Consider the following 18043-nt stretch of genomic DNA (forward strand, 5'->3'; position numbering starts at 1 on the left):
ATCTACAATAGACGATTTTACATATATTTCTACATTGCACTCAGTCACTTCTTCCCATGTGGTTTCCTAGACCTCTATTATTTTTAACCAATATTGTCAAGTTAGGAATTGTCACAATTTATGCACACATTTTCTTTTCCTGCTCAGATATATATATAGATCAACTAAGTATATGAGAATGAATTTAAAGGTCAATAAACTTCAATTTGGAAACAAAGGTTTTTCTACAGTGACTTTAGATGCCTGCTTCCTAACCACATCTAGGGCCTTTGCACAACATCTCTGAAATCTAATCTCAACTACCATCCAAAGGCTGAAATCATTTGGGACTTACATTTCTTATCTGGTTTTCTCTGGATGAACAAATGGTTGCCTAGATAACAAAAACACACCATTTATGTAATTTTTCCTTCTCTACTTCCTTTTCAACCTTGTTCAAAAGCTGCCATTTGTCCACTCCTACCATGTATCGCTGGGAAGATATTTATTTTGTCATTAAGGATAAGTTTGAGGCTGTTTTGTCTTTATGTATTTCTGTGCTTTGAAGAAAAGTGATATTTCTTTGACAGTAATCTCCATTACCATTTGGAAGTATCGGTCTCTTAAATTATTAACACAAAAAAAGCACTTTGTTGTACAGCAATATGATACTACACATTTGAAGATAAATTCATATTTCTGTAATTAAATAGGCAGAGATCATTCACTTTATCAGTTTTATGGACTGTAATGGCATGAAGCACTTCAATCATATGGCAGTGCCTCACTGATATGCACTGAGTTTTGGCAGACATTTATTCATTCATTCACTGAATACATTCTGAACGCTTTCTATGTTTCAAGTGTTGGACTAGGTGCTGGAAGGAATAACCCAATGACACTCATACCAGTTAAATTCATTCTGTGTGTGTGTGCGTGTGTGTGTGTGTGTGTGTGTGTGTGTGTGTGTGTGTATCTGATTATAACCCAGGACCAGAGGACCATTCAAGAGGTAAAGCTTCTTTACTATAAGGTCATTTAAGTGCACTTTTTTTTTCTTGAAAAAGGAGGTAGTTTTGTCTAATTCTTCATGAGGTGACCTGTGGGAAACCCAATTCTATAGCATAGAGAGATTTTACAATGGGGCTTTAGTATTAGGTTATTTATCATCATTTTTTCTAAAACATAGGCAGTACAACCGCCATGAATTACATAGGCACTCTCAGCAGATCTTGTTTCTCACTCAGCTTAACACTTTGCTTTAAATTGATTATTCCTGATTGACCTGGGATGGTTTACCAGGTCATATTAACCTAATGCATATATTGTACGTGTTGAAATCAATTCTTCCTCAAATGCCTACTAAACACAGGGGAAAAAGTAGTACTATAAAGAAGTATAAAATAAATCTTAATTTTTTTTAACTAGGAATACAATAAGATAAGCTGTAAATTAAGATCTTCATGAGAAAATGTTAATGAGTTTGCAAAATGAATGCTCCAAAGAAAACAAAGAGCATTTTGTGCGGGTCCAAATTAAAAGATTATTGTGTTTGTTGGGGAGATTCTTTTTTTTTTAAGTGCAACTCTCAAAACTTAACGTAATGATCTACTTGTGCCCAAAATATATCAACCTTAGCCATCAAGGTTTGTACACATGTAGACTATAAGAAAAATATATTAATAATAAATATTTAGATAAAGAGGTAACAGAGAAAGTGCTGTGAGGGGTCAACCTTATTAATTTTCTTATTCTATAAATAGGCCAAATTCTTTATGGAACCTTCAAAATATTTATCGGTCTTAGAATCAGAGTTAGTATTTAGATATTCCAAAAGACTAGAGAATACTTTTGGTGGAAAAATCAAGGAAGATAATTAAGCACAGTACCTATATTTAGTTCTCCAATCAGTTCTTAAATAGCATTTTGAAAAACCACTACATTGACTCTCAAGATCAGATTCATGAATCTTATCCAGGCTTGTAGGAATTAAAAATGTATTAAAAAAGAAGAACATCTAGTATTTGGATAGTCACAAATCCCACCATATTTGAAATAAATGGAATTGGCTGTCATTTAGATAATGAGTAAACCTAATTACCAATACAACCAAAACTTAAACTTTATACGTTCAGCAGATAATTTATAGATTGAGCAATATGTACATCAGTACCACCAAATATTGTATACATTATATGTTTTTATCCTAATGCAACTTTTTAAAAAAATATACAGGGAAAAGAGTGACATGGAGAGAAAGAAAGAGAATACAGAAGACCAAGGTCTTTGAACAAAAGCAAATCTTTGCCTATCTTTGATGATCTATGCATTCAATCCCCCAAGTACTCAGTATACTGGAATATTAACTTTTCCTATCCCATCCCCACCACAGACCAAGATCATTTATAAAAAATGTGTTCATCTCATAAAGAATCACATATTCAGCTACAAATGGCAGAGACCCAAAAACATTAGACTGTCACTAATATATTTTCCTTTGTTTGTATTTCAATACTTTTGGCACACAGGGGATTATCTATGCTTCTGAGACCATTTAGCCTTATATCAAAATTCTCCTTCAATGCATAAATGGTGGCATGCCAGAGATGCCTAAATTCACAGTAAGGTTTAGGGCTATTTGTTGCCAAAAGCTGTGAACATGCAAGTTGATTAGGTGTTCTCTTTCATGCTCCTGTCTGTATTATTTCATTGGATAATGAGATAGGCTGCCCTTTCTGTCCATCATTAGAGCAGCTGGAGACAGCATTTGCTACCTGGCAAAACTTTCGAAGAAGGATCTTTCTTAGCAGCAGATAAACCCAGGGATCCAAGATCTGGTTCAGTGAAGCCAGGCGAACAGCTATTAAGAAGAAGTTGCATTCTTTCAGCTTTTCAGTGTGTGTCTTGCAGTGCTCAACAGATGTCTGATTGAAGATCATTTTCAACATCATTATCTAAGAAAGAGGGACAAATAATTGTTCCAAAGATTAACAAAGTCACATGTATCTCCTCTGCACAATACTTTGCACATAGCTTACAGCAAATTGGTTGTTGGACTGAAATGATTAATTCAGGAAAAATTTATATTCACAGGACACAGCCCTGAATGAATACAAGACATTCCTACAGATTTTCCCTCATTTTTGGCATTTGACCTAATGCAGCCTTTTAAAAAGTACATGTTCTCAGGATCTTGGTCCTTGGTATTTAAGAAGCTTGAAATCTCAAAAACACATCTCAAAATTAGCCAGTCATCTGTCTTGATGCAGAAAGTACCAATGGGTTGACACCCTAACGAAAGCCAACACTTCAACAAACCAAAACAAATTTACTCTTAAACTTCAGTAGTCCTAACTGAAGCAAATTACAGAAAAAAAAGTAGAAGCAAGAAAAGAGGAAATAATACTTATTCTTAGCATTTTCTGAATCCATACAATTTGCCAGGACTCCATCAAGTTCTTTATATGCATTTAATAAAAAATTAAGAGAGATAGCATTACAGTTTCCTTTTTACAGTTGCTGCCAAGGTTTAATGATGTAAAATGGCTGAGCCAGACTTCAACGAGGTTTCCTAATACCACTTGACCTATAGGGCTTTGTTTTTTTTATCTCTCCCTTCTCACCATATACACACACTGGAATGTAAACTTCCGGAGGGCAGGATTTGGGACTATTGTTTTCCCCACTAATATATTGCCAGTACCTAAACCAATACTTAATAAACAGTGCTCAATAAATATTTGTGAATAAATAGGTAATATGACATATATATAAATATAATATTATATGACATATATCATATAAATATATTTATATATGAATGAATAGATATTTGTGATTTCCATAGAAGAGAAAAGAATGAAGGTTCATATACCTCTGAAAAGATATTCAAGCTCATTAATAATCAGAAAAGTGCAAATTATGAGAAAATAAGAACCATTTTACACCCACTAGTTTGACAAAAATGAAAAAATGAGACTTTCCCAAATGTTAGTATGGATGTGGAGAAATGAGGACGCTTTTACACACCATTATCTGGAAAAGTGAACTGGAACACCCACTATGGAAAATAAAGGCACTGAAGAGGATGAGACAAACGAAAGATTTGAAGAATCTTGTTTCTTGGAGAAACAAGCACGATTTCCTCTGCTACCTGCAAGCAATCCTACTCCTAGGGATATACCATCCTGAATTCCTGCTCCGGGAGTTGTGCATAGGACTGTTCATTACAGTGTTATTCACAACAGCAAAAAACAAACAAGCGAACACACAAAACACAGAAACAACCCAAACACAGGTTCACATTAGCAGACAAAGAAAGGTGCTGACTTTATAACTGGCTCCTGAATTCATCTTTCTAATTGTGCTGCACGACTCTTAAGCACTTGAAATGTGGCCAGGACAAACTGAGATGTTGGAATACGTAATGATTTTATAATGAAATGATAACATTTTGACACATTGTGTCAAATAAAATGTATTATTAAAATCAACATTACTTTTTTTTTACTTTTTTAAAAATGTCACTAGAAAATGTTTTTTTTTTTTAACATTTATTTATTTTTGGGACACAGAGAGACAGAGCATGAATGGGGGAGGGGCAGAGAGAGAGGGAGACACAGAATTGGAAACAGGCTCCAGGCTCTGAGCCATCAGCCCAGAGCCCGATGCGGGGCTCGAACTCACGGACCGCGAGATCGTGACCTGGCTGAAGTCGGATGCTTAAACGACTGCGCCACCCAGGCGCCCCGAAATGTCACTAGAAAATTTAAAATTATATATGAGGCTTTCATTTGTTGCTCACAGTCCATTCTATTGGACCCAAGGTGTCTTGTGAAGCCCACACTTATTTGGATGTCTGTCCTTAGGTCATATATCTCAAATTGAGGTCAACATCTCTGAACATCTAAAACACTCTGGACCACAAACCCACAATCCCAGCAATGGCACTTGCTCCCTTATACAGTCATGTCAGTTTTCTTCAAATCTTTCCTTTGTCTCATTCTCTTCAGTGCCTTTTGCTCTTGTTCCAATCTCATCCTACTTCAGCTCCTTCTGTCATCTGAACTATGGTAACAAAAGACACCCAGATGGTGCATACAAATGTCAGCACACGACAGATTCATCATCTTAACTAAATTCTAGCTCCGATCAAACCCGCACCAGCTATAAAAACTTCAACTTGGTCTAACTGGACAAATTTGACCACAGATTCTTAAACCAATCACTGGCAAAAGAGACAGAAACTTCCAGGTTTTGTTTAGGACAAATTCATCCCCTGAGGCTTAAATCATGGTCCTTGACCACATTACCACCTAATACCTGAGCAAATTATGGTGATATAAGCAAATAAGAACAGGGGAATGGGTAGACAACCCACAGATACTCATATATTCTTACTCTGTAATTTCTTTCAAAGGAATTGTTTCCAAGGGATTTATACAATAAAAGCAAAAACAGCTGTATAAATAAGTCAATATTTAGCGAAGCATTATCTATATTAGTAAGAAACTAAACACATAAATTTCTAACATCAGGAGTAAAGTTTAATAAAATATTGCTTATTTGTATACTAGTAAGAATGTGTAAGAATTAGGTGAAAACAGAATATAAAGTAGATTATGTATATAAAGCTATATTGTTATTATAATTAAATTCTGTGAAATACATAGACTTGTGGAAGGCAATGGAATTATTACTATTAAGCAATAATTTACCATTAAATAATTATTAAATTATTTTAAAAGTTGTATGTACATAAAAACATTTCAAACAATTTATGAAATTCTTTGAAAGGAAGTTGATGATAACTGCCTTCATTAATAAGCACGAATTATTATACACCAATTTTTTTTTAAATAAGTAAATCTATGTCAGTATCTTCTGATGCTGGCTCATAGTCTTGTGAACTGAACACTACCTCTCACTGCATACACAGATGGCCCCCAAAGATATCTATGTCCCAGTTCCTAGAATCTGCAAATACGTTTTCACACATGACAAAAGGACTTTGCAGATGTGATTCATGATAAGGGTCTTGAGATGGGGAGACTCTCCAGGATTACCTGGGTGTGTTCAGTGTAATCACACGGTCCTTAAAATCTGAGAATTTTATCCAGCTGTGGGGAGAGGGAGATGTGTGTACAGAGAATTGTCAGTGAGATACAACATTGCCAGTTTTGAACATAGAGGAAGGGAGCCATGAGGTGAGTTAAGGAATGGGGATGGCTTCTAGAAACTGAAAAAGGTAAGGACATAATTCTCCGAGCTCCTTCAGAGCTTCTAGAAAGGAATGGAGCCCAATGGACACCTTGAGAGTAACCCAGTAAGACTCATGTCAGGGTTCTAACATACAGAATTGTAAGAGAAGTCGGTCTTGTTTTAAGCCCCTAAGTTTATATTAATTTGTTAGAGTACTGCAGTAGAAAACTAATACACCCACAGAGTGAGCTCTCAAAAGAGGTGGAGAAGGGATGGGGAGGAAGTTGCTTGAAAATGATTTACTGTCTCTGATAGATAAAACATCTCAGCAAGCTTGTTTACTTTGTTCACTTTTATTAGGAAACTTTTTTTTTAACATAAAGTAAAAGTAAACTTCATCCTAACTCTTATTTAAATTACCTCAATTTCTAAGTCTGTAACATGTAAAAATGAATTCTTGTTATTCTATCAGTTAGATTTCAATGTGTTTGATTAAAAGGGATAAAATTTTATTTTCAATTAGGTTGCTTTTAAGAAAAACATACATCTATTATTTCTTTTTTCTCCGTTTATAAACTATTGGAAAGGTTGTATCTAGCTCTTTTAACCCCTCACCTCATCCAATAATTAAATATATTTGACCACCTACCATCTTTCAGGAAGTTCTCTGGGCCTGATCTAGAATGATCTAAAAACTCACTTCAATTACATTTTCATTTTTTCAAATATAAAATAAAATAGAAATTGTCCAACTTCTTATAATCAGGAAAATTTACAAAATTACTAATTAAAGTGGGATTTCAGTCATTTTACACAGCCCTCCTTGATTATTTTAAGTTTTCATGGGGCTTAAAAATATAAATTATTATTAGACTATTATAGGTTTCATATGCCTTACATTGGTTAGTCCCCTGTAATTTCCCATAATTTACTACGGACAATTCAGTGATTATGAAATTATGAAACCAAGCTCTGTAAGCAATAGCTGGCACATGGGGAGAGACACTCCAGCTTTTCCCAGAAATCATGAGATGTGCAATATGACAATAACTACAATTAGGGACAGAAAGCATGATACTGTCATTTCCAAATGGCAGCAGGGATGGAAGTAGGACTCCCAAATCCATCTTATTTTGAACACAAATGCAAATTAGCATCCATCTGTTGATTTCCCTGTATTTCAGGAGCTAAACAGTGATTACAATTTTTGCAAATATTTTTCAGACATTCAGACTTTGGAAGAAAACCTTTGGCATGAATATGTAGATTTCTAGTACAATTCATTTTTCCTATTAGTCCAATTCAATTCCTTACAAGGGAAAAGGGACAAATAAAAACCAGGGTGCTTAGACAGCACAGAGTCTACTTTTTTGGCAAATGCATGGATAATCTGCAAGATTGCTCTGTCTGAACAGCCTCTTGTAATGATCTGGTCAAGGGAGCGGTTAAGACTAATTCTGGGGGCCCTGAGAGCAGCTTTTCTGCCAGCATCTTTCCCAGGCTCCATGTGACTCTCCCAGGCCTCTTGCATCTCCCCGTTTATCAGCAGGAATAGAGAGCTCTTTTTGTGCCCGCGATAACCAGAAACCCAACTATATCAGCATCCCCTAATTTCTCCATCCCTGCCTAGGGTCAAGGGCAACTGCTTTGCTCCATCTAAACAAAAAAAGTCTCTTTCCCAGTGATAATGACCTTTTCAAGGTGTAAAGCACTAACCAAGGAGACGGTTTTTAATATGCTGCATTTGGATTTTGTTTTATTGAAGCAGGATTTATAACTACACGTTTAAAAATCTTTGGTACTTCACTGCTTGATTCAAAAATGCCTTGGGTTGTAGGTCATAAATATCTATTGAAGATGATAAATGAGTAAACCCAGAAAAATTAACTTGGAGGGGAGGGAATAAAATTGTGTGAGAGAACTTTCCTCACAGCCAATTTTTATCTATGATGTTTTGTTTTCCATAATCCTTTGTTGTTAGGCTATGGAGGATAACCTGCTCTACTGGAAATTCCCTCTATCGTTTAATAAATGTACTACGTTATAATACAGTGAAACCTGTCTGGGCCCTTTAAATCACTTAATTACATAATTTGAAGGATTATCATGGGAAGAAGCTTCACTGGAGACTTAAGAAATAATTGCAGACTTTCCAGTCTGGTTACAACTCTGTTCTCCAGTTGCCAAATCACCTCAGCATTCTAGACTCTACTGTTTCAGAAGCTTCTCCTGCCTTATCTAATCTGAAAACTGAAAACAAACAGCTCATAAATGTTTAAAAAGTTACTAGAAGTCATGTTATTGCATCTTTACTATTATGTAATTTTATAAAATTCTTCAAAATAATGACAAATGAAGAATCAGAAGAAATAAATTCTACTGCTGGCCTGGCCACCGTGTGTGATTTTAGGCAAGCCATTTACTCTCTATGCTTTAATAAACTCACTAGGAAACCAAAGGGCTGGCCTGGAAGGCATCTTCCATATACCTCCATGGTTAAGTTTTTTCTTAGCAGTTCTGCGGCAGAGCTGGAACATGAATAAGGAGTTAATGTGAAGAAGAAAAGAAGCCAAAAGGTAAAATATGTAAACAAAAGATAAAATTACTCTTCAGGAAAACCCCAAATGTGTCTTTTGGAAAACAGCGGAGAGAGGAAAATTACAAAGTTAGAAAATGGACAACTGAATAGTACAAGGAACTAGATTCATAAAGCTTTAGGGGAAGATTTTTTTAGAAGTAACTGACTTTGTCAAACACTGACCAAGAGTTAGAGACCCGCCATGAATCTGACTCAGCTCTGTGTCTAGGTTGGGGACCAGTTAACTAACTTTGGATCTTAAGTTCTCCCTTCTCTAAAACATGATTAATACATGCTTGCTGAATATCTTCTCCATCTATTATAGTGCAGTTGCAAAAATTAAAATGAGATGAGAATAATTAAGGTCTTTGATTTACAATGAATACCTCTTCCCAAGCCCCACGCTATTGCACTATTGCATATGATTCCAGAAGAGAATCCTCTGACGATCAGGGATAGAAGAAGAGTGGATGCTTGAGGAATACTAGGAAATGAATGCATTATCTGTATGTCTGCTTTCCTTACATTTCTACCTGAGTGGTTTTTTTTTTTTTTTGAAAGAAAAAAATTTGAACTTCAAAGGTGTTTGGTAATGCAGAACCATTAACAAATCACTGCACAGGAAGACCTCCAAATCTTAAAGAAGCCTGCATTCTGTCACCACTTTATTTGGTACCTAAGAATTACCATTTCCTGTCAAGTTGCATGAATTGTAAATTCTGTGTGATTTGGGTCAGTATAGCCCAGTGCATATGTTATGTCTAGATAAATACCTTTCTATTAGAACAGTAAAAAAACATGTCGGTAACTAAGTATTCAAATTCTGGCTGAAAAGGGAAAAGCAAAATCTACACTAAAAGTATGTATTCCTTAGATTATGGGTGATAAATTAACTCTGTGATACACATGTCAGAAGAGCTACCTTCATTACTTTTCAAACCTTTACATCTCAGTTGTCAAGAGAAAAGTCTAGAAAATATCTTTGTCAAGGTTTTAAAAACATTCATCCTTGCAAATATTTAGATGTAAAACAGTTTCCTTTTTTTGCCAAAATACAGTTGCATTTAAACCCAGATTTGCTGAGTCCTATTACCCACTCAGAGAACCACAGTATTAATGACAATTATAGTGGTGTATGGTGACAGTACCTATACTTGTAGTGAGCACAGCATAACATATAAACTTGCCTAATCACTATGGTGTACATCTGAAACAAATGCAACATTGTGTGTCAACCCTACTAAAATTTTTTAAACAGCAGTCAACTGATTAAAAGAAGGAATCAGAGACGTGGACTAAATTTTGTGTGCAGGGATATTTACCTCAAAAGAAAATTAGGAAAACTTAAAAGGCCAACAGTAAGGCATAGTTTAAAGTCTGTAATATCCACTGATTTGCATACTATATATGAGATATGCATAATACATATGTATTTCAATGCTGCCATTTAAAATGATGTTTTTGAAAAAGAATTAATAATGAGGAAATATTCAGGATGTTAAAAGTAAAAACAAATGTTTATTACATAGTATAATCGAATTTTCAAAACATCTCCAAGTGGTGGGGTGCCTGAGTGGCTCAGTAGGTTAAGCGCCCAACTTTGGCTCAGGTCATGAGCTTATGGTCCGTGAGTTCGAGCCCCATGTCGGGCTCTGACAGCTCAAAGCCTGGATTCTGCTTCAGATTTTCTGTCTCCCTCTCTCTCTGCCCCTCCCTCACTTAGGCTCTGTCTCTCAAAAATGAATAAATGTTTAAAAAAAAATAAAAATAAAACAAAAACATCTCCAGGTGGGAATTAGGGAGATTTATATTTTCTTCTCTATTTTTTTCTTTGTTTTCCAAATTCTCTGCAATAAATGTGTTATTTGCACACTCACAAAAGAAAAGCATTGAATTTAGAGTAGTTGGTAGCTTCTGTATAAACAATAACGTATTAAATAATTTATTGATAAGATGTTAGTGTCACAATCCATCCTGGAACCACCACATGGTCATTTCAGTTTGAATTCTTAGGTAGTCGATATGTGCATAATTTAACAACCAATAGGTAAACAGTGTGACACTCTATAATTGATCAAAACATTTAACTTAATCATCAAATTCATTACGGCTTATTAGAGAGAATGTGATGTTTAGTGGTCAATTACTGGCTTCTGTGATTCATGGACAGTGCATTGAAACACATCCCTCCTTGTGCCACAGCCTGTATGCAATGCAGGCTGACTGTTGTTCTAACCTGATATGATAAATTCTCATTTAACTTTATTTCATGTCAAAATGACACTGTCTTCTCCATCTATGCTGTGAGAGGACTTCATCTCACAGGGTATCCACAGAGACACATCTTGTATGTGGGATGGACACTGGGTGAATATGGACATATTGGGGTCTCTCTGAATTCATGGTCCCCAAACTTATTTCACTCCCTAGTCACCTCTCTCTCTCTCTCTCATTCTCCACAGTGAATGAGAATAATTCCGTGATACAGAATCATTCACACATCTTCCACTGTCCTTCACCTCACAGAGGAAACAGCTCTTTGGGGGCCTTTCACCTTCTTGCCATCAAGTTCAGCATCTTTTGCTAACCATCCCTCCTTTCCTCTTGTTCAAAGAGAAGAGGTGTTCCATCTCCTACCTAAGACTAACGTTCTATCTGTGCCCCGGATCTTATCCATCATGAATGTCAAAGACCTTACTTTTTCAATTATCTCCTTCTTCTTTACCTTTAACTTTTGGCTTTTTCCCAGTATCATATTAACATATCTAAATTTCTCCTACCTTGAGAAAATAAAACCTTCTGCAGAATTCTCACATCCCTGCATATACTGCTGCAGAAGTTACAGTTGAACTTCTCAAAAGAGTGTCTATCTTCCTTACGTTTATTCTTAAACCTATAATAGCCTGGTCTTAGTGTCCACAAATATTCAAGAAGCACTGTTCCCAAGGCCACCACCAAGGCTTCAAAATCCACCAGACACTTACAAGTCTTTCTTGAAACACTCTCTTCTCTAAGATTCAGGTTCCCAAATGTACTGGTTGGCATTTCCCAAGTATACCCAAATATTCAAGTTGCCATTTGATTTGATTTGATATTCTTACTAATTTTCCTGCTACCTCTCTGGGTGATCCTTTGCAGTCTCTTTTATGGCTCCCGTTTCCCTACCCATCCTGAAAATGTTAGCATTTTGGGGTCTTATCTTAAATAATGGGAGGCTGCCTCCTCTTCTTGCTGTGCATAAACTCAGTGGGTGACCTCTTCTACCCCGATGATTTCAGAATCCATCTATGCGCTATAGGCTATACCTCTTCTCTGAGCTCCAGACCGATTAATTTATCTGCCTATAGCACAGCTCTGCCTAGATGTCTTACATCAAACTCAACAGGCTCAAAAGTAATATTATTATCTTCTTCAAAGCTGCTTCTCCACCAATCTTCCTTATTTCAGTAAACCCAATTCCCTAAAACAGAAACCTAAGAGTTATCCGTGATTCATCTCGATTCATTCCTCTCTGCTTCTCCCTCCATTCCACCTCATTATCCATATTCCTTACATCCAATCACAAAGTCTCCCATTAACTTCCTAATATTTGTTTAATCTTTCACTTCTTTCATCTTCATTCCTATTGACCCTAAACCCAGACCACCACCATCTCCTGTCTGAACTACCACAAAAGTCTATTACAGGATTTGTTAGCTTCTATTCCGAGTCCCTCCATCCTGCTTACACAGGATGCTCCTAAAATGGGAATGTTACTGCTATTTCCCTTTGAAAAGTTCTGCAATAGCAAAGTCTGAAGTCTTTAAATGAACATGCAAGGCCCATCACCACTCAGCCCCTGTTGAGCTCACATCACCACTCTTTACCCTCACATTTATATCCCAATCATCTTGAACCTCTTTGAGTTCTTTAAAAGGGCCAGTCCCTCTTGCTTCTGCACTTTCACAATATGGACCCCCAGGTCCTTCAACTGCCATTCCCATCTTTACTTGACCAGTCCCAATGTATTTTTTTGTGTAGGCTTGAAATGTCAATTTATTTGGTATCTCCCTTGATAAAAGCCCAGCAGGTAAGTTTTAATATGGACTCCCCAAATTCTCTACTTCCTTTATTACCACTAAACATTTCGTATTGTTGCTTGTTTTTAATTATCAGTCTCTCTTAATACATTAACATTATTACAAGAGCAGGGATTATTTCTGTCCTTTTAGGTTTACCTGAGGAAGCAGCTAACACAGAATACATTACAGTGTATATTCATAAATAATTTTGAATTAACCAATGAATGAATGGTACGAGTACCCCCTACCCATATGGGGGTACAGGATTCTAGAGTTTTTATCTAATGTACAAATCCACCAATATCTATCCCTATTCAAGACTCTGGTCTTGTTGTTGTTGTTGTTGTTGTTGTTGTTGTTGTTGTTGTTGTGTTTCTGCTATTATAATTACTCAGAATAACAGCTTCAATTTAGGTACTAAAGGACTTTAGGTACATACATCTTCTCATCACTCATGATTTTAAGCAGAATGTTCACAGCTACAGTAGTAACCTGGAAGAAACTGGAAAGCTCCGCTGGAGAATCAATACGAGAAGCAAATATTTAAAATAAAACATGTTGAATCAATAAGAAAGAAAGAATTCTTGTTATGTATTTAATAACATTTTTTTCCAGAAATATAGCTCAAGACAAAACCCACAATAAGACGTGCATAACAACACGGTCTTTAAGAAGGATATTTACTATCAAATTTATAATTTATAGTAAGTCAAAAGTTCTTTCATTGTTAAAAAAAATGTTACATAGGATTCTAGTGTTCCTTGCTTAAACAATTCTTGCCCACAAATATGAAACGATATCTTATACCTATATTATATTAAGTATTTAAAATACCCTTCAGAGTATCACAGATAACACATAAATAATAGTTTAATTTATTTGTAAAATTCTCTGTCAATGTTAGGCTTCTAGTCAGCGTTAGCATAGGAACTTCCTAACATTTCACGTAATTCATTTTCTTTTTCCCAATACAAAACACATCTTCATAAAATTCACCAGCTTTTTCTATAGTTAACTCTTGTTGTGTGGACTGTAAATAGGGGCTAAGTAATTGTGCAGTGCCAGACCCACAATGGGAGGGGCTTAAGGTGTCTTGTGTTGGTGTCACTTTTTCTTTGACATTAAAAAGCACATTCTGTGATTTCCCAATCATGACAGGATGGTCAGTCTCCAATGCCTCAACCTTTTTGAAGAGAACTGTGTTCACTAAGTTAAACCTGCATTTTTGCTGCTCGTGTGAGAAAGCCGCAATTAAACACTTCTGCTGACTCTTTCACCTTTTGGGTCTACCAAGTAGCCGCACTGAAGACATTGATTCCTGCATCCCACTCAGCTCACTGTGCTGTTTTAACAGGTACAAAAGTTTATAGTAAACAGTAAAATACTCAGACTTATGTAAATATTATTTGTTTTTATTTTTGTTCTTCTTCAGATGTTAAGTATAACAAAAGGAAGCATAAAAGATCCTCTCAATGGGGCATCTGGGTGGCTCAGTTAGCTGAGCGTCCAACTCTTGGTCATGGTCAGCTCAGGTCATGATCTCATGGTTCCTGAGATCCAGCCCTGCAACTGGTTCTGCACTGACAGCATGGAGCCTGCTTGGGATTCTCTCTCTCTCTCTCTCTCTCTCTCTCTCTCTCTCTCTCTCTTTCCCTTTCTCTCTGCTCCTCTCCCAACTTGTGTGTGTGCATGCTGTCTCTCTCTCAAAAGAAATAAACTTTTTAAAAAAGTCATTATATATTTAAAAAAAGATCCCCTCACTGTTGCCTCCTCAGTACACAGATTCTAATAGACTGTGGCTATGACTTACCACAGAATTGTAACTTGCTATGTCCTTAGAGACACAGGTCCCTTTGTAACACCATTATCCCTTAAAATTTATGTAGCAGCTTTGTAAAACGCCTTCACAATCATGCCTTCCTTTCATGTACCACATATGCAGCAGGTGAAAACTATTGAGTGCCTTGTGTTATTTACACTGCAAATGATAAACTTTAGTTTTCAAAATGCTCTTCTGAAAAGATTGTGCTTTTCATTTTCAGAAAATCAGACTTTACAAAACCACTTAAATTACAGTTAGCAGTTACAATTTTGTACCAGGTTTGAAGAAACTTTAAACAAGATCGAATTCACACAACATGGGATGTAGGAAAATGGAAACTTGTAACCTATTCATCTTCTATGTTTCCCCCTTTAGGCTGCTTTTGTCTCATCTGTTGGTTTAGTTGGATTCATACCATTTGGTCCAACAGCAGATTAACTAATAGGAGCCAGAAGAAAGCAAACATGAGGAAGAAACCAATTCTTCCCATGACTCAGAAGCCAAACTCCTATAAAGACTATAGGCTCCTAAGAGAAGATAGTCAAATCCCAACGACTGAATCCATTAGCTCCCTCTCTCCTTAAGGTGTGAGTTCCCTGAAGGCATTTTTACTGCACTATATGGCTTCCCAAGGAGGACCTTAAGCGAGTAATTTATAAAATTATTCCTATTACTATCTTAGAGAATGTTATTGACTTCATTTTAAAATCTATATTTAATGTTAGCATTTTCATAAATGTTTTTGCAGGAATTGGTGAATAGATGTCATTAGGATTTGTAAATATTCAGTTCCCTACCCCACTGGGCCAAAACAATTCTGTTTTTTTGTCCATTTCTCTAAAAATATTTATTGAAATAGTTTCTCCAGTTAAAATGATTTGAAAGTCATTGGTTTAATGCAGCTCTGTCCAAAAGAAATATAATTCAAGCCACTATATGTATATACATATATATATATATATTATATCAATATAGAGATTGAGATATTTTACATTATTTTTTTACATAATGCCCAAAATCTGCTGAGTATTTTACACTCATATATGTATTTTACACTCTTAATTTGGAATTATCACCTTTCAAATGCCCAGTAACCACATGTGGCTAGTGGCTACCACACCGGACAAAGGTCTCGGGCTTTACACTTTTTGAGGGCCTATCACACATATTTCCTCAATTAAACTGCACAGGTATCATCACTATAGTGTCAACTGTTGGTTGCCTACCCAACACCCATTCTTCCATCTCCGCTTCTCATCCATACATCTACTTTCATGGGAGTCTAAGCACCCCAGAGCTGATCTCATCCCTAAATACTAGAACGTGTCTGGATCAGGGGTGATGATGTGATCCCATATGAAGCAACAAGATCTCATATGAAGCAACAAGAGGAAGTTCCCTTCCCTGGATATCTGGGGGAAAGTTTCTCTCCCTCCTCTGGAGGGAACCAGAGAAAAACACAGCTTCTTACTCCTGCTAGACGTGAACTAGGAAGCATGTGTACTAGTCTCCAATAATAAATAAGGGGTACATTCCAAGACACCCAGTGAATATCTGAAACCACAGATAGTACCAAACCCCACATATACTATCTTTTTTCTTACGTCTACATACTTATGATAAAATTTAATTTGTTAATTAGGCACAGTAAGAGATTAACAATAACTAATAATGAAATGGAACAATTATCCCAACATATTATAATAAAAGTAATGTGAATGTGGTCTCTCTCTCAAAATATCTACTACACCTTACTCACCTTTCTTGTGATGATGTGAGGTGATAAAGTGCCTACATGACGAGATGAAGTGAGGTAAATGATGTAAGCATGGTGACAGGCTACTATGGACCTTCTGACAATACATCAGAAGGAGGATCATCTGCTTCTGGACCACGGTTGACCACCAAGTAACTGAAACTGTGGAAAGTCAATCTGTGGATGGAGGTCAGGGAAAGGTTTCTGTACTACCAACCATCCCAAACCTGAGGGGAACAAGCCATTGATAGGATGAGGCCAACACAGTAGACTGCAAAAGACAGGACAAGCTTTGGTCCTTGATGACAATGCTAAACTTGGGGATTAACCAGCCCTGAAGGCTGTCCTAACTCTGGATTTGCAGTTATGGGTTTTTTTTTTTTTTTACTCTGAAGCCAATATACTGTATCATCTCTAATAACAACTGAGGGAAACATACTTATACTGAAACTTTTGAGCATCTTTTGAAGCACTGTTTTTCTCTTTGTTATTTTTACTGTTTCCCTATTGTTGCTAAAATCCCTCATTGTTTAATTGTTATCCCCAGGGCACCTTCCTAAACATCTTGTTTGTTTGTTTCTTTGAACACCAGGAATTGGAGTAGCTGTTTTCTAGTGTTTCCACCCTCTGCTTCCAATTAACTTTTCTCTTCCATTACAGAAACAATGTTGTGTCTCCCATTCTTGTCTACACTAAAACTATTTTTTAATCTTTCTGAGAATTTTTATTACTAACAACAACATGGAAACAATAAAAGTAACAAAGGAAAAGAAATGTTTTTAAAAATGCTCACTAGTCTGACTGCATACATAGTACACAGTATTCATTAGACACAAGCTGTATTGGTGGCTTTGGCATCAAAAACATTTGGGTTTGGGGCATCTGGGTGGCTCAGTTGGTTAAGTGTCCAATTTCAGCTCAGGTGGTGATCTTGTGGTTCTTGAGTCCGAGCCCCATGTCAGGCTCTGTACTGACAGCTCAGAGCCTGGATCCTGCTTCAGATTCTATGCCTCCCTCTCACTCTGCCCCTCCCCCGCTAGCACTCTGTCTCTCTCTCTCTCTCTCTCTCTCTCTCTCTCTCTCAAAAATAAACATTAAAAAAAAATTGGGGTTTGATTTGCTCAATATCATTTACAAACTCTGAACCTTAAAGCAAGTTGCTTACCCAGCAAATGAAAAAGTAAAGTAAGATAAAAGAGATAGATATCATCCACCTCCAACATTTATGTAAAGATTAAAAACCATGTAATATATGTAAAACTTTTAAGGCCAGGATTTATACATCAATTTTCTGATTCCAAATCTAGTGTCTTTTTCACTTTATTACAACATTTTTTTTTTTTTTTCATTCGTCCCATAGTCACTTAGTGAGTGGCTGCTATGGGCCAGGAAAACTCATAGACTAATAAGGCAAAGTCTCTGTTCTTAAGCAGTTTACAGTGCACAGTGAATCAGACAAACAAATGAATATTAACCAGAGGGAGGCCATACAGTTTAACCATTTATCACATAGGCCATAAAATCAGACAAATCTGGATTTGAAAGTCAGCTCTGCTTTGTGTTAGCCTTGTGATTTGGGAAAGCTACTTAACATACCAAAACTAATTTCCTCAGCTGAAAAAGGAGATAGCAGTATCCTTTCAGAG

The 18043-nt window shown here is 36.3% G+C and overlaps 1 protein-coding gene across 8 annotated transcripts in view; it reads right to left on the reverse strand.

Annotated features, from left to right (window-relative positions):
* PTGER3 (prostaglandin E receptor 3) overlaps window positions 1-18043 on the reverse strand; it is a 201234-nt gene that overhangs the window by 165511 nt on the left and 17680 nt on the right. For 7 of the 8 annotated variants that reach the window (XM_040470627.1, XM_040470632.1, XM_040470633.1 and 4 more), the window contains exon 2: window positions 2754-2933. In XM_040470627.1, the coding sequence (XP_040326561.1) occupies window positions 2754-2933 (180 nt within the window). Of the gene's footprint in view, window positions 1-2734; window positions 2934-18043 lie in introns of all 8 variants that reach the window. The other variant, XM_040470634.1, reaches the window with a different exon arrangement.

This window comes from Herpailurus yagouaroundi, unplaced genomic scaffold (genome assembly GCF_014898765.1).
Source record: "Herpailurus yagouaroundi ecotype Mexico unplaced genomic scaffold, PumYag 77, whole genome shotgun sequence".
Lineage (NCBI taxonomy): Eukaryota > Metazoa > Chordata > Mammalia > Carnivora > Felidae > Herpailurus > Herpailurus yagouaroundi.